Source organism: Oreochromis aureus, linkage group 13 (genome assembly GCF_013358895.1).
Source record: "Oreochromis aureus strain Israel breed Guangdong linkage group 13, ZZ_aureus, whole genome shotgun sequence".
Lineage (NCBI taxonomy): Eukaryota > Metazoa > Chordata > Actinopteri > Cichliformes > Cichlidae > Oreochromis > Oreochromis aureus.
Genome location: NC_052954.1, coordinates 18643999 through 18669159, shown reverse-complemented (window position 1 = coordinate 18669159; position 25161 = coordinate 18643999). Strand labels below are relative to the sequence as shown.

Here is a 25161-nt window from a genome sequence, read left to right as displayed (position 1 = left end):
GGTGAGGCCTCTGGCGAGACCCCGCGCACGGGTGAGGACTCTGGCGAGACCCACCCTGAGTGCAGGCAACAGTTCTTTTTATAGGTTACATCGCGTATGCAAGCACATCACATTTCCTCTTTTACAAGTTCCTCTAAACCAGGGGTGGGCAATTCCAGGCCCCGAGGGCCGGTGTCCCTGCAGGTTTTAGATCTCACCTTGGGTCAACACACCTGAATCACATGATTAGTTCGTTACCAGGCCTCTGGAGAACATCAGGACATGTTGAGGAGATAATTTAGCCATTTAAATCAGCTGTGTTGGTTCAAGGACACATGTAAAACCTGCAGGGACACCGGCCCTCGGTGCCCACCCCTGCTCTAAACCAACGGTTGTGTGTGGGTGTGTGTGTGTCACATGTGTGTCTGGCTGCTTCTTCTAGGAAACGTGGTGCACTTTTCAACTCTTGTGGTTTGGGTGCTGCATCTGTTTCCTGTTTAACTTACTTGTGTTGTAGGTTAACTGTCAGCTTGCACAACAGTGGAAAAGTTCAGCAACCTTGTGAAATATATGAACACTTCATGATATGCTTGTTAATGAAAGATAATAAAACAATGAATAAAAACACATAAAACATAAAATCTTTCAACAGTGTTTGAGTTACTGCTGCTTTCCTATCTGCTCAAACCTGTCTTGCCATTCCCCTCTGGCCTCAGCATGGCATTTTCTTCCAGAGAACTGCAGCTTACTGGATATTTTCTCTTTTTCAGATCATTTCCCCTAAATCCTAGAAATGGTTATGGGGAAAATCCCAGCAGATCAGTTTCTGATCAGCCTATCTGGCACCAACAGCATGAAAGTCACTTAAATCACTGCTCTTCCCCATTCGGATGCTCAATTTTAACTTCAGCATACATAACTAAATGCATCAAGTTGCTGCCATGTGAATGGCTGATTAGATATTTGTGTTAACAAACAGCTGAACAAGTGTACCAAATGAACTGGCCAGTGAGTGCACCTACACAGGTCATATCAAAACAACGCATCTTTACAGGGTAGATCCTGCAGGTCTTAATATTTTTGGGTGATTTTATTACTTTGAGCTGTTGTGTGATTTAAAAGAAAACAAAAAACTTACATTTAATGTAGATACTTCATATAGATATATGAGTGTTACTACTTCTCATATCATCTTTAAATTGATAAATAAATCTTATTTCATCTTCTCTAATCTCAGAGTTTTCAAAAGAAAAACCTATTCTCTTACACAGCACACTGTTGAGAAAATATCAATGCTTGTCATCGAGACACAACATACTTTTCCTGAGTAAGATTTGTTCAACTCTATCACAGCACATCATGTCTACTCAAACATAACTCTAGCAAATGCCTAGAAATGCTGATGTATGAAAACATGAAACCAGCAAAACTGGGTGTTATTAAGAAAAGGTCTTAAGGTCCTCTAAGAAAAAAGTTCCCTTAGACAACATATGCACATAACTTTCACTTTAAGTTTGTCACTTAAAATTCAACCATGACAAAGATTTTTTTAAAAAAAAATCCTACATAATAATCTGTCACATTTGGCCTTGATATCTGTGCTTGTTTCATTTTTAAATGAAATACAGAGCATGAAACAAAGTTTAATCTTCAGGCTACTCAGTGAACAGAGTATGCAAATAAATACTTCCCTTTATCAAGTAGCTTTTCATTATTTCAATGAGGCACATCATTGGCGATCATCTTACTGTATGGCCTACATGTGAGGCACCTTTATTTGTATTTTTATGGCACCTTTGTTTCGATCTGAACAGTAATGGCTTCTGCTGGCTCTCATGCACTGCATGCCCTGTAGTATTTTGCAGATTCACATGTTCACCTCCTGTTTAATTAAATAATCTATCCTCAAGCAAACTAATGGACTTGTTGGTCAGTGTCATTTCATCATTCACAAATCTGTACCCGAACAGCTTCATGGTGGGTCCACACACTCTCTGCACTACCTGAGCCAATGTAAAGGGAATTGTAAATCTCCATTTCTCTGCCTGCTCTGATGAGTTCTTCTGAGTGGAGTAAATCCCGCTGGCTTTCTGTGTGGTCTGGGTGTTCCTCAGTATCCACTCCCTGGCCAGGGAACTAAATGGTATCCCTGCAAACTTGTACATCTCCTCTGCCTTTTGCATAGGGTAGAGGGCGATATCCTCATAGCGGACCAGCATGTAGCGGTTCCTGAGCCAGTGAGGTTGGCTCAGTCCAACCTCTGCGGACATCCTAATGTGATCACAGTTTCCTTTGAGCCTCTTCACCTCCTCGTCATCTTCGGGCACCTGGCCGTTCTGCGCCCAAGCCTTCCACGTGTGATATTTTGAAGAGAATGCCACCATGCGCGATGCTAAGATAGCTCTTGGATCTCGAACTAGCTGGATAACTTTGATATCTAAGCGAGGGTCCTCTACCAAAGGCTGTAGTGTGTCCAACTGATGCACACGAACAGTCTTAATGGCATGATGTTGTTTGGAAAGGCAGGATTCAGATGCAAGAGTTAGGTTCAGTGGCCCACAGCGACGACTCTTACAGCGATACCTAAAAAAAGACGATAATGTTTTTAAATGATAAAAAGCATTTTACAAAACTGAATAGTGGAAATATTAATATTTCATGCATATACTAAATTAATATTTTTTTCTTTGTTTTCATGCAGAAGAACATTGGGAATATTATTATTAAGACACACAGATGATAGCTTAGTGTTAAAGTAGTGTCATAACCATCAGGCCCTTCCTTTTGCAGCTGCATAAATAAAGATTACAGGCTTGATTAGCAGCACTGGATACAATACCTCTCAAAAACATCTCTGATTACAGGACTGCAGACCCGTTCTTCACAGAGTGATAAACTAGACTCTCTGCGGAAAAGAGATGGGGTGACATGGTCCTGAGGTGGGGGAGAGATGAACTTCTCAAGAGGTGAGAAATCACACAGGAAAAGCCCCTGGAGTACATCTCGGTAAATTCCCGACAACAACGTCCCATTGTTTGCCTCTGCAGCCGGGGTCAGCATGCGCTCGACGTGCCACAGTGGCTCAAACAGATAGAACATGTTCTCCCCGTGCTGGTTAAAAAATTCCCCCACAAATGAGGAACCTGTCCGTGTGGTGGCCAAGAGTAATACATGCTTACGGCCACCGGCGTAGCTGTATGTCCCCGAATCATCCAGTTCTTCCTCCTCTTCTTCCTCTGAGAAATTTGAGCTATCCCTTCTTGTACCAGAGAGTCGCGACAGCAGCATTTTGAGTGCCATCAAGGAGCCCTTTTGTGTTATGTTGCTGAAATCCTGCTGCTGCGGCATCTGCCTCTGGATCAATCTGTCAGAGACCCTGACAAGATAAATAGACTTCATTATAAAATATCCATTGGCAAACCATAATGTGTTACATTTTATTCTTTTTTTTATATTTTATTTAGCTGATAGTTGCATTTATGTCTGAGTTATAACTGAAATAACCAGCAAGGGTGAGAGCACTTTTGAGGCACAGAGGATTTTTATAAGGTAAAAAGATATATATATATCTGTATATAGCCTACAGGAAGGCGGAACCCCAATCAGTTATCAGTGACACTGACACATGAGGCTACCGTCCAAAGCATGGTACAACTACAACCCAGTCCTTTCAAAATAACAGTACATAACAAATTAAAACAAAAGAAATTAGAAATTTCCTTCACAAAAACATGACTAAAACACACAACAGTACAAAAACACAAAAGTATTTACAACTGCTGAACCAACTAAACCTACCTAAAGATCTACCCTTTGGCCCCCAACTTGATTCATAAATGACCGATTCAGAGAAGTCCATCTCTGAATCGAGGAGGGGGCCTAAGGGTACATCTTTCACCATCTTACAATGCTGTGATTGCAGCCATTCCCCAACTATCTGTGAATGGTACTCGTGGCCATTGATCAATGGCCACTGATCAGTGGGGCTGTTGATCAATGGTCATGACAGTTTGCATATTAATGATCAATGAATTAACCTCACAGCCCATTGTCCGTCAGTGGTGCTAGTTTCAGTCATTGTGCAAATGTATTGTTTATAAGGTTGGGGAAACCTGCAGTCCACTGAGACTAAAGAAGTCACTTGGTTGAGTGCCAAAACGTTTCTCCCACTGAAAACACTACGTCCAGATGAACAGAATCAACCTTTTGGGATTTACTTACCTGGATAATTGAGCATGCATCAAGATATTCAATCTGAGTTAATTATGTTCAGCAGTGTCTTCTCCTCAAGTCTGTCTCCTCTGGCCTACCAGCGCTTATGGTGTATATTTTTATATTTCTGTCTATTTGTCCTTCTTTTATGTGTGTGTCTTCACAGTGAAGTGGCTAATACATTTTCTTGGCAAGCCTCAGATCACTGGTTTGATTCCAGCTGAAAGTTCCTTTGTTTTTGTACTTGGTTTAAGTGTCCCTGCATCTCCTCTGGCGTGATCCCTGTTTGAATTCAGTTTTCTTCCCTTTGACCTAAAAAACATTTAATTTTTTTTTTATTTTGACAACCTTGAGTCCTGCTTTTGGCTCCTTACTCTCTAGACATCTTGACACTATACCATTTTATCTGTTTTAGATAGGGTTTCTTATCTATAAGAAGCATTTTCTCATTTCAAAATCTGTTGTAGGGTAGTTGAGCTTCTCTACTATTTAAATAATAGCTAAGAATCAATAGACCTGTGCTTGTGTTATGCCAGTATTTAGAGCTTCTGTGTCCTTAGTGAAGAACACAGTCATCTACCGTCAAAGGTCAAAGGTTTTCATAATTATCTTAACACAGTTTTTCTCAAAAAAAAACTTCAGCATGGAAACAAAAGCTTAATATGATAAAGGCTTGAAACGTTCCCTGTGAGACAACTCACACCTGTGAATTATATTCTGCCTGGCTTTATGCTGCTTTAGGGTTAAGATTATTGTTCTTACGATTGTTAAATCAAGAAGGTGCATACATCTGAAGCATGGAAACATGCTGGCAAGCACATCTGGGCAGGGCAATGCCACATCTAAAGTCTTACAGGCTAAGCTAAGGTAGACTGCTGGGTCTTAATATGTATTTTTATTGGTAAGAAAGGAAACACACCTTCCAAAAAGTGCAAGATCCTTCAGCTTTCCTCTGTTTTGCACAAATATAATACAAAATTTAAAGTAAATGCAGATTCTTACAGACTCTTCTCCATACCCTTACCTAGAGAGGATGTTGCTTTCCTTTTCAATGATGACCAGGGCCACAATACAGATAAAGACGATTGCATACTTGGTCTTCATTCTTAAGTCTTCCCTTTGCAATGTGAGCTCTACAGTGCTTTTCTGTTGGTCATAGCTTGTCATGCAGAGGCTTCATTCTAAAAAAAAAAAAAAAAAAAAAGACAAATAAAATAAGATGTTAGTTCTTGTGCTATTTGTGTAAACACAGAGCTTCCTCACTGCTTAAAGAAAAACCGAAACGTGACCAGTCTATTTTTAATCTCTAACCAATATGTGGTTGCATTTGTGCTGCTCTGACATTTCAACTATATTGAGGTGCTTGTGCAACAGCAACAGCTTTTACAAATGTGTTTGTCTTATTTCTTAGAGCTACAGAAAATGACACTATTGCTTTTCACCAGGATTGGAGAATGGCATAAATTAAAAGACAAATGTTGGAACAGGCAACAGAGGCCTACAGCCGAGGCCTGAGTTCAAATCTGTCTTTCACTCTGCATGTGTCAAATAAAGGATAAAAAAAGGGGGGGGGGGGGTCCAACAAAAACAGGAGTGTTTTTATCAAATGAGTGAGGTACAGGGGCTAAAACAGTCTGACTGCAAAGTATTTCTTCAACACTCCCAGTTATTCAGCATCAAGCCAAATCTAAAAGATCGTGGGAAACTGAGTAGAGCTTTACACATATTATAACTGTCTCTGTTGATGAACTGAGTCATCTTATCATCATCTTATCACCAGCATGTCCTTCTTAGAAACCAAAAGCTTTCCCATGCTGTGGAGTAACCTTTAAGGCACAAGCCTCGGCAGGTTTTCAGTTCAGTAATCTTCAATTCTAACTCTCAATTTTTTTATTTTTTTTTAATTTATCAGCATAGACAGCTGGGCAAGTCGAAGCATGATATTTCCAATTCTATTCAGTGTCGTTAGCTAAAGTAGTAACCCTCCCACTCTTTGGCAATATTGAGCTGCACTGGCATGGATAACAAGGAAAACCAGTTAGGAAGACATCCCACACTGGTGTCAAAGTGCTCCTCTGAAAACAAGTTAACCATATTGACAATGAATTTTAATTGAAATCATTCAGCACAACAAATTTCTTAACTCTGAATAATGCCATTTCCATGTTGCTGAGAAAGAAATGTAGACACGCACACACATGCCATTTGGTCCTGTCAGGAGAGTGAATAATTTCTACAAAGCATATAATTAAAGGAAAAAATGCCGTTTTCAAGTAGTTTGTGAAATGATTGTGTGCTCCATGAGTAAATATCCCCCAATTATCTTAGTTTAATACGGCAAAGCCGTCAAACTGTCAGGCTGAAGCGCTTGAGATGAGCACTTTTACATATTCAAGAGTCACTGGAGCGTTTGGCAAATCTGACTATCTGCTCAGGCAGAAACACACATCACTCTGTTTATCATCTCACTACAAATTACATTAATGGCTGCCTTCAAAGCCTCCGAGCAGCATCTCATGGAGATGTTAAAAGCCAAAAAGTCTCACTGAAAGATTTGCTGTTCCTGCAGGAGTGCAAGTGTAAACAATAAGGTGCTATAGGCAAATACTGACAGTGATTATAGTTTGCACAGGTGTTATTATTTCTATGCAACTGACTGACTTTAATTTCACTGTTTACCACTGTTTCACACTTGCACTCCTCTATGTGTGGTGTGTGGTGTGCTCAATACTATGGCACCGGCAGTCGTTCATGGGGGGAGGGGGATTTTAATTCAGTGTAATTTGTACCATCTACTGATCCAGAATAAATACAGACTACTGAATACTTCTGCACAGTATTAATGCAGTATGTAATGAGCAGGAATCAAAGCATTATTCTTTCATATATTCGATTTATTTAAATAAGAAATTGATATGTGTAATGGAAAGTGGGCTAAACGGAAATGCAGCTTATTGCAGCATATTTCTGCTGTTATCACAGAAAACAAACCGCGCATTTGAGGTTGAAACAATAGGTTAGCAAACACCATTCAACATCCTTTTCAACAAAAGGAAGAGGATGTTTACAAGCCCCTGCGAGTCGACGGCTCTGCATATTGCGCTGTTTAACCATTTCACGATTTGCAGCCACTAAAATGAGGTGCAGGGATGTTCAGATGGTGTGTCTTACAAACCTTTGTTTGGCCTCTCGGTGAGTTCAAGTGAAATGTCCCTGATTTGTGAGAAATACCGTCCTTTCGTAGCATCCTGCTGCTTTGTCTCGGAGATGGACGCACGGCTTCATTGTACTATCCCCGGATTCGGGCTGCTCTCCTCCACCAGATGTAGCACGGAGGCTTCGTACAGAAACATTGATATTACGAAGACTAAAAAGAGTAACCAGTGCGAATGCATATGTATATATACACACTTTTTTAAATTAAATCTGACTGATTTAAAAAGTAAAGCAAAAAAAAGAGGAAACGATAAACCCCATGAAAGTAATTAAACAACAGACAAAAGCACCGGTGTTGCCTAAATCTAGTTAAAGCGTAGTATTTCCTCTTACAAAACTTTTTCTCCAACTTTTCTCTCGTTCTGGACACCACGACACGAGGAGCGAGGTGGCCACTCTTCACAGCACCCCTAACTCTCGCTGGGACAGCCTGTGTTGGTTGGTCACGTGATTCCAGCGAACCTTTTCGATTAAAATAACCTCCTGTCAGAGGTAAAGCCTCGTCGCGCTGCGTGAATCATTAATGCTAAAGTGGGCTATAGTAAAGATTATTGTGTACTGAAATAACTCCTAAAAAATTTGAATGTATAAATAAATTTACATTGTTGATGTTTGTCTTTAAGTTGCAGTGAATGTGGTCATGACATGTCTAAGCTGCTCACCACACCGGATCATCTGCCTCCATCTCACCCTATCTTATCCTCCTCTGTGACACCAGTCGCCTTCATGTCCTCCTTCAGTATGCATGAATCTTCTCTGTGGTCTTCCTCATTTCCTCCTGCCTGGCAGCTCCATTTTTAACATCCTTTGTCCAGCATATCCTTTATCCCTCCTCTGTACATGTCCAAACCATCACAGCATTCCTTCTCTTTGTCTTCATACCACTCAACCTGAACTGTCCCTTTGATATATTCATTTCTAATCTTGTCCTTGTCCTGGTAACTCCCAGTGAATGAGCTGAGCCTATTCTTCTGTTGTAGACCACAAGAAAATAATTCAAACAAAGAAAAACAAGAAAGCAGTCTTTGCTTTCGATTGTTGCAGTGTAAAATAATTCATTTCTTACAGGTGAGACTTTGCAGATGTACTCCTGTTTATATCCTGCTGCACTGGTTTGATTTCTGTATAGCTATATTTGTTAGGGGTAGGTTAAGCAGCTCGTTTTATCAGCATCCTATCTTGCTACTTTGAAGAGCAGTGCTGACCTTTACACTGCAAGAAACAGCAGAGCACAGCAAAAAAGGCTTGCTTGTTGCAGAAGCTGTAGCTTTCATAAGCTATTTCTTTCCTGTCATTCAAGCATGTCACAAAAGCAGGTGTGTGTATTTAGTTAGCAATGCCTCAATTTCACAGAGCCGGTCAATTTTCAAAGAACTTGCATGGAATCATAATGCAGTACTATGTACAATGTACTTTCACATTGTTTGTGGGGTGCTGGTAAACATTGCTATTCTTATTAGTGTTGCATGTATGCTTATAATTGTTACAGTTATGCTGGCAAAAAGGTCCAGAACACATCTACAGATGTGGTTGTAAAGGTATATAGCAGCTAGATACTCACTACTACAGTTGACCCGCTGTTTAAGATAAATGCTTGTTTTTTGTTTTGTTTTGTTTTGTCTTGTCTTTAAACTGTATCCAAGCAAACGCACGCCAAATAAACAGACCTGTTTATTTTTACATTCAGTGTTTACCATCTGATTTTTACCACTTGGGGGCAGCAAAGTAAAAGATTGCAGAGTATGGAGCAGTGCATCAGAGAGCAAATGCTTGGTTTGAAATCCTCCATAGGCTCCTGTCAGGGCTTAAAGTGTTTAATTCATTGTGAATTTTTTGTCAGATTGCATTGTCATCCTCACTAATCATTTTGGGTTTGAAAGAATCTCAAGCATACCAAAGAATCATATATTTTCATTCCCTGAAAACAACAGACTATGTAAGCACACCATACCCATTGTGCATTTTTCTGCATATTTTAACATTACTTTAGGCTTTAGTTTAATACTGTTGTGAATATTGCATTTTTTTTATTTTACTGATGCTGTTTTCCTAGATATTTTTCACTGCTAAACCCTCATTTTATTTTTAAATTTTCTTTCATTTATTTATTTTTAAGGACCTATCCATAATATGGAAATAAAATGTTAATAGATTATATATAAACTTCTTATTGTACAGCTGCTAATGATCATTTTAGTCCACAGTTACTCTAGCAGAAGAAATGTGCCACATGATTCATGGCTGCTAACCTACAGTATACTGTAGATGGAGAGATTAAAGGCATGACCCAGTTTTAGAGTGGACCAGGACTGAAAGCAAACCTTTGGCCTTGGCAAACCACACTAGAGATTATCAATAATAATCCAAAGGGGCAAAGCTGAAGTGGGGAGCTTGAGAACAGGTGCTCTTGTGGTGATACAAGTACTGTTCAATTTATTCAAAATTTCCCTTTCTATTTTTGGTAAATCTCTTTTTCCGCCCAGGTAAATACATGACTTTCCTTTCATTTATTTTTTTTAAGCAGGGGGAAAAAGGCAGTTTGTTTTAACTGGAATTTTATCAATTTATGTTAAACATATCAAGCTCTCCAGATACTGTATAAACCCACAAGTCTGTTGTTTTCAGGGAATTAAAATATATGATTTGAGTGTATCTTTGGTATTCTTGAGATTCTTTCAACCCCAACAAGATTAATCCAAAATATTCTTCGTCTTAGTGATAAACATATCTACATGTTCACTAGTCCTTTTTTCAGACCCTCACGTTTCAGAGACATGTACAGAAACAGAGCCAAACTAATTCTACATGTAGCTCTCTCTGTCAACATCGCATCTTGATAAATGGCCAAAAACGTGTTCTAAATATGAGCTATGTACTCTAATCCTGTACAACAAGCTGAAATGTTCATGGCAGAAACATTCAGTCATATGATCATCATTACATGGAATCTGAAATAAAATGTATTTAAATGCTTCAGCTATCATTTTAATTTTGTAAAATAGCTGGCTACAGTTTTAGTTTGCTTGCTTTATTTTGTATAAATAAATAATCGGTGTTTTTGTTTGGCATTTTATAATTTAGGGTTTATTTTTTGGTCACTAGACAATAGCTGCAATATGTGAAAGGAAAAATCCAGTGTAACTGTAAGACTTTATGGATAAATAATGAAACTTGAAGAGCTTCTCCTTTTTTATACTTGGTTTGAAGGATTCTTCATGCAGGTGTTTTAAACATATTTAGAAGCTATAAGTGATTGAATCCATGTTTGACCTTTATTTTGGAAAGAACTTCCTTGCCGTGTTTGCTTCCCTGATTGTTTTGTGATACAACATGTTCGTCTTCTGCTGCTCTTTATTCCTTAAATGTATCTTTTTTATGTTTTCATCTTGATGCAAAATCTTTTATGTTAACATAAACTCATTCAAAAATGTGATATGACAAATGTGACCCATCTAGAAGCTTATCAATGCGTGTCATTTGTTGGCGACTAGTACAAATGGTTCACGTTACACTGAGGCATGTTTAGTCTTAGTGATTAGGCATGGCCCTAAAATTCCTTTGGGCATCCTTGTGGCCTGTCACCAACAATCAGAAGCTTATCACATATGTTATAATAATTGAAATCACAATACTAGAAACTATAAAACAGTGAACTTTTAGCCATACTTTTTACACTCATCATTGGGAAGATATAAAAAAAAACCTTCATAGCATTCATATGATTATTATTAAGGACAAGCACACATATAAAGTACTTGTTTTTGAACCTACATAATGTTACGTGCCATAACATGGGCTTTTTTACAACCGCAATGTAAGTGCTAACTGTGCTTTATATTTACATCTGATGTAGTTTATATTACCAGAGTTAGGCTCCATGCATTACATGTGTACAGATTAGAGAACAGTGGTTTAATGCATGCCATCTGTCAGTATTACAAAAATTAAAGCTGGAGGCATGACCCTAACTACCAACACAGAAGTAACTTGACATGTGACCATTTTCAGTGAGTATATTGTGTAAGAGTTTCAAAAGGCATGAAAATGATTGATCTCTTTGAATTCTGGATATTTACATGCCCAGTCTGAAAGCTTTCATCATATATGCTGGGAATTTAACTGCAGTCAGAGGTCAGCGATATCAAACTGTACTGATGCTCCTGATGTTCTGTGTGTTGTGTTTTTCTGTGTGCATTAAGCACACACTTAGAACATGCTATCCACTATAAGTTCTAGGACAAAAGCTCAGATTATGTATAGTAGATTTAATATCAGCACGAGACTGGATGTTGAAATGCTTTATTCACGTGTGTAAATCCTCTTGCATGCAAAGTGTTTTAATGGTATGCATAGAAACTAAACAATGCATTTGTATACTTGACCTATTTTTCCAAGTGGGGAAGAAAAATATAACATCTGCCAATGAAAAACAAATAGGATTTGTTTCCCTTCTTGTTTTTTGGTCTGCACTTTGAGCTTATAAAGTAGATAGTAGATAGCTATGCAATAAAAATGTGGATATAAAAGGCTATCTATAAACACACATCAAGCACCACACTGACTATCTCTACACTTGTTAGTGAGTGGGATACTGTTCCCACAGGAGCAACAGAACATTTTGTCCTAAAAGTTGATGTGCTCGAAGCAGGAAAAATCAGCAAATGTAATGATTTGAGTTTGACTAGGTCCAAATTGTGATGGCTGGATGATTGGGTCCAAGCATGTTGAAAACTGCATCTCTTGCAGGGTGTTCCTAGTCTGCAGTGGTCAGTACCTATTAAAAACTGTAAGAAAAGAACAGTGGTGAAAGAGTAACAGGGTCATGGGCAGCCATGTGAAGGCTGGGCCGTGTGGTCCGATCCAACAGATGAGCTACTGTAGTTCAAATTGCTAAAAAAGTTCATGCTGGTTCTGATAGAAAGGTGTCAGAATACACAGTGCATCACAGTTTTTTGTGTATATATACCTGCAGACTAGTGAGGCTCCCCATGCTGGCCCGTCCAGAACCAAAAGCATCAACAATGGACACTTCACCATGAGAACTTGCCACGATAATGGAAGAAGGCGGCCTGGTTTGAGAAATCATGTTTTCTTTTACATCACGTGGATTGCCTGCTGTCTGTAAATCATTTACCTGGGGAACACCTGGCACTAGGAATAAGGTAAACTGGCGAAGACAATGTGATGATTTGGGCTCCTGCCATCTATGTTGACATTACGTTCACATGTACGACCTACTTAAGTCCTGTTGCAGACCATGTACACCCTTGTACATTATATTAGGCCTCTTTCAGCAGGATAGAGACAGCGAGTTTGAGGTGTTTACTTGGATTTTTAAATGTCACTGCACTCTAGAGAGTTGAGAATGAATTATTAGATTATTTGAGTCACTTTAAGTGATGTTGACTGACTATTTGGATTAGTGAAAAAATGCATTTAAAACTATCAAACTTGAAAACATTTATGTGTTGTTTGTAAATGTTTGTAAAAAAAAAAAAAAAAAAAAAAAGAGGACCTCTTGTCACACCTCTGGATAAGTATTATATAACATTTGTTTACAGGAGATTTCCACCTGCTGGAAAATGAGATTATCAATCAAGAAGATTAGCCCGCTTAAGTACGTACTACATGTGATGTTTTTTAGTCATAAAAGTTCAACATAAAAGCTACTTGCATAGGTACTGAGGGTTTTCTATGTTATTGAAACATATGGTTGTAAAGTCTGCATGGCAGATGGTACCCTTGTCCAATATAAACAAATCACTGACTACTGTTACAGTATACAATTTACATCAAACATAGTTGGTCACAATATTTTATGTAAAATGGTCATAATTCAATGCCAGGAGTTATATTTAGTACAAAGGGGGTGGGGGTATGTGTTTACATAGCTGAGACTGCGGTCATTCAGAGCAGATCATAAATCAAAGCTTTAAAACTAAAAAACAAAATTAACATCCTGATCGTTATGTTTCACTGTAACCAGTGATTGTAAAAAGTGCAATAATAACTTTACATTTATGAATTATCATTTAGACAACATCAGAATAAAACAGAGTTTCTGTAGCATTTATGACATACAATAACACAAGTTACATTAAAAGCTGAAAATGTGAAGAATATAGCTGTACATCTACTGCAAAGTTGTAGATGTACAGCTTTTGCAGACAGAGTCATCTCCTTTGGCCTTTTGTTTGCTAAGGCCCAGTCGGAGACTACGGGGGCCCTGAAGCAGCTCTTAAGATGTGTCATTGGATTAGTATGTGAGCATCTGCGTTTAGCCTTCTCCAGTTGCCAGAGAACACCTTGAGAAGTGTAGCTCATGTAGAGGTCTCTTGACGAAGCCGTCTTCATGGTGCGATTTCATGACTTTATTCTTTAGAATGAAGCATGTAAGGATACTACATTTGCTACTACTTTTTGTGTTTGTGCATGCCTGCTTTGGTAAGTTTACCTTATTGTTTGTCTGCTTACTGTTTACTAATCCTGATGTGATCAGATTGTGAGTGATATTCAGACTCTGGGCTATTTTATCTATTAATTTTGTAATTCTGTCACTATTATAATTAACCTTCACTGAGTTTTCAGTTTATTTATGCCCTCGGTTTTCCAAATGGAAATATAAGTATTTTTTTGAAGCTACACAAAATTATTTGCTTGTTTAAATTAGTTTTAAAGCTGATATGCAATAGTAGGTTAAAACTGTTTTAAAAAACTGTAATTGTATTACAGGTAAAAGCAGCAGAGATCTCAGGTCTATGTATAGAAAGAGTATCTTAAGAGGTTGATGTAATGCACCTTTAATCCCAGTCAAAGTGAAAAGAAAGAGGAGATTGTGTATACAGTTTACATAGCATTTTTTCTGCCATTTTAGCATTTACAGAGAGAGAACCAGTTAAAATTACAAATTCATATCAGTAGTCTGTGTACAAAACACTCAGTAGATTAACTAACTGATTCAGTCATAGATTAAGGTTGTGCTTTATCACCTCCACTCACCGATAGTTCAGGGAGCACAATTTCTTCTTTCAAAGATTATGCCAAATAAACCTGTGACATTCAAATATTCTTTTCCCTGATTTATGTGTCTGCCCACAGCACAAGCAGATTTTGCTCCATATTTCTACGACAATGGGCCCTACAGTTACAATGGAAACCTGGCCTTGTTCAGCCTCTCAGAGGACACTGCTGTTGGTGAGCTTGACCTCTGGACTGGGGAACATTTAGTGTGAACAGCTAATAGGACTGTAGAACAACCAATCAACAAAATGGTGTGTTGTGGTGGCCAATATGTGAGAGTCCAGGATGTTAAGTAGTCTTTGATAGATGAACAGATGTTGTGTGGCGTGTACGCACTCACACTAACATGCTCATCTGCTGCTGCCACCTGTTGATGTCAGGGACAGTTTGCTGGCTGCGAATGCAGTGCAGCTGTCCCTCTACACCTTGCATCAGTCTGGATACTCCAAATGGTACTTAGTGTTTCAGCCTGGTTTGTTCCACAGCAGTTGTTACCAAAAGAAACGTACACCTTATAGTAAATGGTTAGAAACTGTTTACCTTTACATGTCCACAATTTGTTTCTGTGAGGGGATATTTACTCTTAATAATGATACCTCTCTATAGGTACACAAATTTATCGTCTTAATGGCACAGATCCTGAAGGCCAGGAGGTGAGGTACGGCCTTTCCTTTGATCCAGGGTCCAAAGAGTACTTCAGGGTCGACCCCAAATCTGGAAATATTACATTAGTAGAAAAGCTGGACAGAGAGGTAAACTTTACAAAGATGTACAGATCGACAATTCAGTGTTTTTATAACAACTTGGTTGCTGTATTAACCTACTACTATTATTTACTTAGAAACAAGACTCTATTGATGTTCTTGTCAGCATCACTGATGGGCAAAGCAAGGTATCAACTTTTAGCTCCTTTTAAAAAAAAGTCAAATACTAAACTTCAACATGCTGTGTGGTTTTATCCTCCTGTCGGTTCTTGCTTTTAGGTTGTGGAAAGAGTGACAATATTTGTAATGGATGCAAATGATGAAAAGCCCGAATTCCAAAACATGCCTGCGATCATTGATGTACTGGAAGTAAGTTAAGCCGAGACAACAGTATCTGTCTCTCCAAGTAAAAAAAAGTCTTGTTAAGCTCTAAATGTTGCCTTTCTTTTCTTTCTTGGACATTGTAGACAACAGAGTCTGGAAGCAGTATCTACAAAGTTGAGGCAGTGGACAGAGACACAGGCTCAGGGGGCTCGGTCACCTACTACCTGCAGGTATCACTTTGCAGTAGGAAAATATTGCCCACTCACACGCCCTTCCTTACACAACCCCTAAGGGACTTGTGTCACCTCCCGGGGTCAAACCAGGGCTCTTTTACTTGTTAGGTAAAATTGTAAACCGCTAAGTTTTTTCAATAATCTGCTTTCAACACTGATGATGTATAGTTGTACTAATAGCAGGGGTTACATATATTTTCCTGTGTTACTGTGTATTTGTGCCTGAATATGTTGGTGTAGTTATGAAGATGGGGATTAAATGACAGTTACATTTGTGTCGGTGAGGGGTGGCTCAGCGGCACAAATGTTACTTTGCACTTTGGACTATTAAGACCAAAGAACAGCTGGCTTGGAAGTAGGAGTTACGAGACAGGCAGTCCACATCTGGACACAACAGCTTTCACCTGCCTGCTATGTCCTTGAGCATATGGGTACTTTACATCCAGATGGGCAAAGACTGGATATTGGAATTGGCTTATTTCAAGGAGCTTCTGTGGGGTTTTATTCTGCCACCTGACCACTTTTCATGTGAGTGTTTGTTAAAGGGTTTTAAGAGTGCCAGTGACAGGCTTTTACTCATGTAACCCCTTATTTGTGTTTCTGCATGTGCTTTTAAAATCATGCATTTATTCCATTTTCTTTGCAGAGTGCTCAGTCCACTCTGTTTGCCATCGACAGACACAGTGGAGTCCTTCGTATCAAATCTGGAGAAATGCTGGACTATGAGAAAGCAAAGACACACTTTGTCATTGTTATCGCAAAGGTACTTGGTGTATTATACTCAAAGATGAACATAAAATCATTAAACATGATTATAGCAGAGGAACATGTAAATGAGCAATTTCTTGATCTAGGAGACTTACATTTAAAAATGCAGATGTAAACTGTCATTACCTTTGTTCTAGGATGGTGGTGGTAGCTTTAATGGGAAGGAGCAGTTTATGTCCTCCTCAGCTACCCTGACGATTAATGTGATTGATGCTCAAGACACTCTGCCATCTTTCATTGGGACACCCTACTTTGGCTATGTTTATGAAATCTCAGTGCCAGTGAGTATGAAAACACTCCCCCGGTGATTTTGTGCACTGATTTTAGTCTAGAATTGAAATACGTGGCAGTTAGCGCAATGGCTAAATTTTTGTTATTTTCTTTTTCGTTTAGGACAACATAGTTACACTGCTGTCATAAAGCAGCATCATATGGAATGATTAAGTTTTATGTTGGCAGTATAAGTAATAACTAACAAAAGAGCCCAAAACCCAAGGCCCCACACATCACTTTAATTACTGGCATTTCACTGCTTTATCATTATTGCAAAATGTCACAGCAGAAGCTCATCACAGCAAGTTTACACAGTCTGACTTTCATCCAAATGAGAATAATTAGGAGTGTGACATTTAAATGAGCCTTTGAAAACAGGGAGAAGGTTAGATTTTGGCGATTTGTTGTGACTAACTGCACCAGACACATGGTGGTTCAAAAAGAGGCTTTTGAAGATCTATTTTTTTTATAGATGCATGCCACCACCAATCTATTAAATGCAAAATCTTTCCGCCTTACTCTCTCTAGGGATCTGAAATATTCACTGTTGAGGCCCGAGATGGTGATGTGGGGAACCCAAATCCAATCCGCTATTCATTCGATGATGGTAAGCCATTTTGTCAAAGAAAGCTACAATCATCTTAAAATGAAGGGATACATATTTATATAAAGGTTCATCCATCTAATATTTTTCACCAGGTGATGACGGTGTTTTTAGTATCAATAAAACAAGTGGTTGCATCACCCTGTTGACTCTCCCCATTTATCTGAAGAGAGAAATCTTCAACATTAAAGTCAGGGTAAGTTGCTGTTCAGTCACCAACTCTGTTTTACATACATTCTCTCCTACATTATTTTAATATAATAACTGCTTTATAAATCAAAGCCTGATCTTCTCAGACAGCTATTTTCTGATAACTTGGAAATAAACAAACACTTTGGGATTTTTTTGTACCTTGATTTTATTTACAAGTGCTTGAGTCCACGCAAAAATGTTTATAGACCTAATCAAAGTACATTGATTAGCTGAACAGTGGCTCAATGAATCTACAAGGAAAATAAGGGGGGAAAAAACATGGTAGCCTAGTGATGGGTAGATAGTAAAATTGGTAGATAAAATACCAAATCGGCCCATGTTTACTGATTCTAAGAGTGATAAATATACCTTGACTTTTACTCCTTCTGTTCAGGCTTCAGAAGTAAGTCCTGAAGGCAGACTCATGGACTATGAGGTCACGACAGTGGTGATCCGTGTTGTGGACCTAAATAACAATCCGCCTACTTTCTATGGAGAGAACGGCCCACAGAGCACGTTTGAGTTGACCATGTATGAGCATCCACCCGAGGGAGAGATCCTCCGGGGGCTGAAAATCACCGTCAATGACTCTGATCAGGTGAACACCCTTGTTGTCTTATTTTCTCTACACTGACTATGACAAGCTTCAACTTTTCTTTTTGTGCAGGTATTTTTCAACACTCGTACCACTCATGGTTGTCTTTCAAAGGTGCCTTAGCCGGCCAAGAGTAACAGTGACTGGTTTTTATGTAATAACATTTGTTTTCTGTAATAATTATATTATTATCTAATGAGTAACTGATTTAGTCAACATCAGTCATAGCACAGCATAGTGTTCAGGACAGAGTCTGTGTTTCTGTCCTCAGAATGACTTTAATCCTGCCATTATCACAGTCAATCCTTCTAAAATTGCATGAGTTTGAAAGTAAGCCAACACAATTAAAAGGTGCTTTCTGTGCCATTTGCCAGCTTACGCAAGTGTCTTTGTGTTTCCAGCTCTGTGTACTTTATGAGCCACATGACTGATTTTCACTAAATATATTTTCTGATAATAATGTTGCAGCGTCAGACAGTATCTTTCTGTGTGAGCCAGAATATTATTGCTGCTACTCATCACTCTTAATAAGAGAAGGACACAGCGATGCTATATTGATTTAACGGGCTAATTACCAAATGGACTTTACTACATGTCTGCTTTTTTAGCTCTGCAACAAATGCAGATTATTACGTATTAACAGATCCATGCATATAAAGCACACTTGACTTTTGAATATGATAATTATGTGTTTGTGCTTTTGCAGGGTGCAAATGCTAAATTCAATCTGAGACTGATTGGACCAGGAAGAATGCTGCGAGTTGTCCCTCAGACTGTACTCAACGAGGCCCAGGTCACAATCTTAGTAGAAGACTCTGCTGCTATGGACTATGAGAAATACCATTTTCTAACATACAAGGTGAATTATTTACACTAGCATGCCAAAATATACATGCACTACAGTAGATTAAAATTAAGTTTGAAAAATGCATATATATTTCTAATATTTTTTTCTTCCTCAGCTCCTTGCGGTTGAGATTGACACACCAGAGAAATTCAGCGCTACAGCAGACATCGTCATTCATCTCCTGGACACCAATGACAACGCTCCCAAATTCTCTTCAGATTACTACATTGCCAGAATTCCAGAAAATTCACCCGGTGGCTCCAACGTGGTCACAGTCACGGTGAGCCTGTCTCTTCATCCTGTCTAAAAATACATGCCATCACCAATGTACGTCAGTCAGAGCTAAAGAGGACTGCTGATTTTAACAAAATGCCCAAGAGGGCTATTAATCCCCTAAATGTAGACTTTTTGAGCAGGGAGGGTTGGGATAACATGTGAAAACATGTAGATAAAAGCTAGGCGAGGTAAGCTGCCAGATGGCTATCACTTTCATTTTGTTGTGTAACACCAAATTCACAGACATTTTTTTTTCTCTAATGCTTAGCAGCACATGCCTCTACAGCATCAAAATATGTGCTGAAGTAAAATGAACACTTAAGGACATGACGATTTGATTGATACTTGGATCACATCGTCTTTTGCCCTTGTCTGTTCCTATCAGCCCCACAGGGGCTCAAAGCAACAGGGAGGCTCATTATTAAATCCTGACCTTGCGTGAACACCACAGGAGTTTGTTGCCTTGATCGCAGGCAATTTCAATCAGATAGAAGAGCAGCCAACAACTGACCTTGGACACATAGAGACAGTGAACAGGCATCCCAGCAGCTACAGAAACAAAGATTAGCTGATGATGATGATGATGATGTTCCTATGACATCAAAAATCTGTCTTTTTATAGCTAACCCCTGAAACATCATGTTCCAGTTGAGCACATTTTCATTCAGTTTACTGAGTCCATGCTGGCAGACAACATGAAAGTGCAGGTTTTTCTTCATTCACGACGAAAACAGATGCAAACTAAAAAGAAAGAGGAAAGAGAAAAGGCAAGTCAACACAGTACTGGTCATTGGCCATGCTTGAATGACAGTTTAATGTAGGATAGATACTGCAACACATTAAACTCACTGCTGTAAAACTTGTGTTGAACTCAGGTGTTTAATCTACAACCAAGCATGGCATTTTATTCTCTATGATCTATCATAGCTCTGTCATTCACTTTAAAAAATTATATTAAAAAAACACTTACACAGCACTATATGGATGAGGCAGCGTGCTAAATGTCTATTAGGTTGTACATTAAATATTGATAATTGCATAGACCCTCCTTCTCGCCCTGTGGTTGCTCGGATAGATGGATGGATAGATATTTGTATCTAATGGCATATTAAAAAACAATACTGTTACAATACTAGAGTAGTTAAATAATTATTAAATAATTACTAATAATTAATGAAAGCATAATTACTCAGTGCATAAACATATTACAATAACATTAGTCTGTATGAATGTGAATTTTGTTTTTGTTTTTTCCATGTGAATATGATGACTGTTACTGATTTCGTCTTTATGTTCAAAATAAATATTTTATTGACTGATTGATTCATTGATACCTGTCTACAGGCATTTGACCCAGACTCAGGACCTTGGGGAGAAGTGAAGTACTCTATCTATGGATCAGGGGCTGAGCTGTAAGTGCAATAAATGAGCTTTATGTTTTGCCAGTAGGACACAACAAAAATTAGTCCTTTTAAATGCTGTTGTTCCATTCACATATTCAGATGTAACATCTCTGCAACATCTCCACATATTCACATGCAATGGTGTAGAAACAGCATTAATTTGATTTTAGAATATATGTTTTAAATGTTCTGAGAATAACTAAATAACTTTGTCGCCTTCACTGTGTCTATTCATCAGTCTTTGGATAGTGATCACAGAAGATCATTTTCAATGTTTATAGTCCAAAGAAAAAAGAATATATTTTACTATACTACAGTAAAGTATAGTAATTCAACACCTGACATGTGGGTTTTTTCCAGTAGTGAAACCAAATTTTATAGAATAAACATTATATCTAATGTACAATTGTTTCAAGAAGCTCAAATAAATTAAATCTCTTCAAATAATGCACCACACTGTAAGCGACCAGCGATAGCAAAAACACATCTGCCTGAAAGCTGGACAGAAATGTAAGAGCACACTAGTTTTTCATATCACGACTTGATTCTTTTTTATTTCCCCTAAGCACTGTAGCCCAGAGGATTTACTGGTGTTTTTCACTTTTTATTAGTTTCCCAGCAGAAATCCATTCTCCAGATCCAAGACTGCACAGTTCTTTCTGATAATACAGAGTACTGTATACCCACAGCTTGCATTTTCTCGCACTTCAAATACAAACACATCTTGCCATTGTGATCTTTTGTTGCTCTTAAAAAAATCTTTTATTTTTTGGGTTTATATTTATGTTCACTGTCTGTTCAGCTGCAACACAAACCCACAGGCACATGCTGGTGGGAATGAGTTTACCATCTGCTTTAGTTGTTCAAATGCAAGGGGAAAGCATTTTTACACCCCTCTGTAGCAATAAATTAAAAGAGATATGTGATGTCACATCAAGGCATCAAGGACAAGGATTTCCAAAATAAGCAGAGGAGAGAGATTTAGCTTAGTGCGTGCTTGTCTAGTCAAACTGATTTTGAAACTGTGTCACCTCAGATTATTCTCGAAATTGCTGCTTTGATTTTAAAATGGTTATGAAGCAATGCATGACCACATGCTTTGGCTCTGCATCTGAAAGAATAAAGCACTTCATATTGCAGACTTTACACTGTTTTACACTCTGTGGTTGAGCGCTTAAGTGTACCCAAGAGTAGACAGTCCTTTTGCCTGCCTGCCCTCGGTCTGCGATAATCCTTTAATGGGATTGGAGGAGAAAATAGACTGCTCTTTGCTTCTGACTACCTTGTGCTGGAACCTTGTAGGACACATAAACAAGTCAGTTTGTGAAACAATCTGTATCTTTTACTGTATCTTGTCTCTCCAGCAGTTGAGCCTACCCCGAGAGTTTGACCTTGCTCACTAACACCTCTGAAGTCAACTTTCAAACTTGTTTTATCTTGTTCATTCAATTTAATGAAAATTTCTGGATTTACGAGAAGTTAAGGCAACCTTTCAGTGAGACAAGACTCTTAAAAGCATCTGCACCACTTCAACTAGTTCAAGTCTTTATACTACGTTAAGCTAGCCATGCTAAGACTTGCTGTTGCTGCATATTCTATAAAAGATCTTAATCACAAAATCATTCCATTGAATAACAATCACTTCATAATGCACCAAAAAACAGGACCAGCTGATGAAAACAATATGGCTTCTAGAAGTAATAAAATTTATTTTGTATTAGCATGTTTAAAAATGAGCTAGTTTTTTCTGGACCTAAATATCGCTCTAAGAATTTGAGGTTAGGGGTATTAGCAGCCTTTAAATTTAAAAGCTCCAAAACTCACAGTCTCTGTGACAAAATCAGTGCAAAGATTTAGCAAGAAGTGCAATCCAAGTGCTCAAAACAGATTATTAATTATATACTGAGAAAAAAAAAGTATCATATAATCTACAATAATAAATATGTATAAAATGTTCATGGTGCATGGTGTCTTGATATCCATTGTCCAAAGAAGTCAGTTTACAGAAGACTCATCACTGTACACAGGTTCCTGATCAAACCTGACTCTGGGATCATCTACACACAGCCATGGGCAAGCCTGGATGCTGAGGTGAGGTCCAAGTATAACTTCTATGTGAAGGCAGAGGACACAGAGGGGAAATACAACCTGGCTGAAGTCTTTGTGACTGTGTTGGACTTGAATGACCACTCACCTGCTTTCTATGATAACTTCCTTGAGAAGACCATGGTCATTGGAGCTCCAGTGAAAATAGAGGTATACGGCTCTCTTTAAACAAAATGAAACTTGATAAAAGTGAATATTTTCAGCACCTTTGCTGTCTGCAGGCTGTGGATGATGATGCAGAGGTCCCCAACAACGTTATCGAGTATGCCATCATGAAAGCTGAGCCAGAAAACAATATCTTTGACATTAACGCTGACACAGGCGAGATCATGCTGAAGTCCTACATCAAGTCAATGGCCATCATTCAGAACATCACCAAGAAGAGAGACTGCACCTGGTCGCTGGTGGTGCAGGCCCGTGACCGAGGCCATCCATCCCTCACCACCACCGCCGTCGTCAAGATTGACATCACTGAAGCTGTAAGTTGAAACAAAGCAAAAGACCAGCAATATGACAATGAAATCTATGTGAGGCATTCATGATAAATCCACTAAGATACCAGTTTTTTATGCTACATTGTATCATCCTCCACAGTTGCAATGTTAACAGCATGATATCAAACAGAAGGTCCACAGTTTATTATTATTATTATGCACATTCATCAAATTTGAAACACTATACAAAGTACTATACCATAATATTCTAATTTGAGAATGTATGGTGATATACAAAACTGAATCTCACACAAATGCAATTGTCATGTTTACAGATCAAATCCAGATTTTTCTCATACTTCTTGGGCCTAAGGAAACGTCCAGGGACAGTGTTTGGGATTTGTTTGACCATTGTCAGCTTTGCCGTTTCACTGACGGTCTTCATTTCAACTCTTATGTACTGCAGCTCTCTGAAAAAGTCACGTGTGCAACCTCAGGGCAAGATCAGAAAGATTATAAGGAGGCCTGTGCCATAAAGGAAGCTCGCCTTGAGCTCATCAGCACAGCAGTACTATTGTTATTAGTATGTGGTACCAAGAATTTGTAGCAATCCATGTCCAGAGGATTTTATTGTAGAACAAGGCTGTGTCTGTAAAAGAGTACAGGAGCACAATATAAATGATCCTATATAATTTGTTTTACCTGTATTTTTGGTTTAATATGACGCTACGACCAAATTAAACACATTATTTACGTTTGTGTTCGACTCATACATAAATTCTCATTTTCATTCTCACACTCTCAGAAAGAAATAGCCGGAGCCCAATTCGTTGTATGTGTGCACATACTTGGTCAATAAAGCTGATTCTGATTCTGATGCTGAATGGTCTCCGCTAGTTTCCCAGACAACCTCTCTGATCTTGTCTTGACAAAATATAAAAAGAGCAGAATACTAATTTAATAAAAATTAGAGAAGCAGGCAACAAAATCAATCGTCAATCAAGGAAACTACATTTAATAAATAAGCAAATTTGTTTTTCTTTATGTCTGTATAAATTATAATGGCACTAAAGACTTATTTAACATATATTTTACCAAATGATGAAAGCACAAAGTGCAACAAAACATACACTGGACATATTTTTGTGTGACTTCACTCCCATGGATGTGAATTCTCCCTGTGCTCTTTTACAGACTCAACTCAAAGGGGGGCCTTTGGGATCATTTTTAATGCAGAATAGAAACAAGCCTTTGCAAATCCTAGGTATGCTTGCTGGTATCATTAGTCTCATGATCATAGTGACGGTCCTCATCTCCACCGCAACATTCATGCGCAACAAAAAGTCCAACCGGATCCTGCCCAATCGCCGCGTGAAGAGAAGGCCGAAGACACAGCACACCTGGCTTTTTAAAAACCCCTTAAAGAGACCCGAAACGAACGAACAGAAATTTAAGGTTAAAGAGGAAGAGCGGGAACCAGAGGTAATCGTGGAGAATGTCAACCACAACAACAACGCTGGCAGGATTTTGAGACGGTGGCCACCGCCCCCTCCACCCTGTGCACCTCCACCACCTTTTTGCCTCCCGGTGGAGAGGCAGTGGGTCGTCCCCACAGTCTCAGCAACCGTGGCACCCAAACCTCTAAAGAAGGCAGTGGTGACCAGGCAGGACTCTGTGAACAAAGCGCTGGTTTCAGAGCTCAAGATGAAGCTGGAGCAGAAGAGAAAGTCAGGTCATTAATACTATTTCATCAATCTCAGCACAAGGTTCTATTTTTACCCTCAGAACTGAGGCCATCCCAAGAACTTAGAAGGGACAGACAATCAGACAGAGTTTCATTAAGTCCTGTGTGATGATAAAAAGCTTCAGAGCAGCCAGCAAATGAACCTGAAGGTGGGATTGTTGTGTAGACTGATGCTTTCATAAGCTACATTAACAGTGCTTTGTGTGTGTGTGTGTGTGTGTGTGTGTGTGT

The 25161-nt window shown here is 38.7% G+C and overlaps 2 protein-coding genes across 5 annotated transcripts; one reads left to right on the top strand and one right to left on the bottom strand.

Annotated features, from left to right (window-relative positions):
* Nucleotides 1-303: 303 nt before the first annotated feature.
* Nucleotides 304-8520, bottom strand: chst3a (carbohydrate (chondroitin 6) sulfotransferase 3a). 4 transcript variants are annotated; one of them, XM_031735239.2, is made up of 5 exons: nucleotides 7741-8000; nucleotides 7367-7528; nucleotides 5216-5372; nucleotides 2819-3355; nucleotides 304-2562 (listed from the first exon to the last, which is right to left on the bottom strand). In XM_031735239.2, the coding sequence occupies exons 3-5, from the start codon at nucleotides 5356-5358 to the stop codon at nucleotides 1866-1868; spliced, it is 1377 nt and encodes a 458-aa protein (XP_031591099.2). In that variant the 5' UTR covers nucleotides 5359-5372; nucleotides 7367-7528; nucleotides 7741-8000; the 3' UTR covers nucleotides 304-1865. The 4 variants fall into 4 exon arrangements, with proteins under 4 accessions (XP_031591099.2, XP_039477986.1, XP_039477987.1 ...); XM_039622052.1 differs by lacking the exons at nucleotides 7367-7528; nucleotides 7741-8000 and adding an exon at nucleotides 8098-8520; XM_039622053.1 differs by lacking the exon at nucleotides 7367-7528 and having other exon boundaries at nucleotides 7741-8001.
* Nucleotides 8521-13732: 5212 nt separating this feature from the next.
* cdhr1a (cadherin-related family member 1a) lies at nucleotides 13733-25129 on the top strand. The gene is made up of 17 exons (XM_039622059.1): nucleotides 13733-13851; nucleotides 14506-14601; nucleotides 15034-15179; nucleotides 15269-15319; nucleotides 15411-15500; nucleotides 15599-15685; nucleotides 16335-16451; nucleotides 16594-16737; nucleotides 17258-17336; nucleotides 17429-17529; nucleotides 17920-18123; nucleotides 18827-18979; nucleotides 19083-19247; nucleotides 20588-20655; nucleotides 22674-22902; nucleotides 22974-23231; nucleotides 24381-25129. The coding sequence occupies exons 1-17, from the start codon at nucleotides 13773-13775 to the stop codon at nucleotides 24924-24926; spliced, it is 2613 nt and encodes an 870-aa protein (XP_039477993.1). The 5' UTR covers nucleotides 13733-13772; the 3' UTR covers nucleotides 24927-25129.
* Nucleotides 25130-25161: the final 32 nt, after the last annotated feature.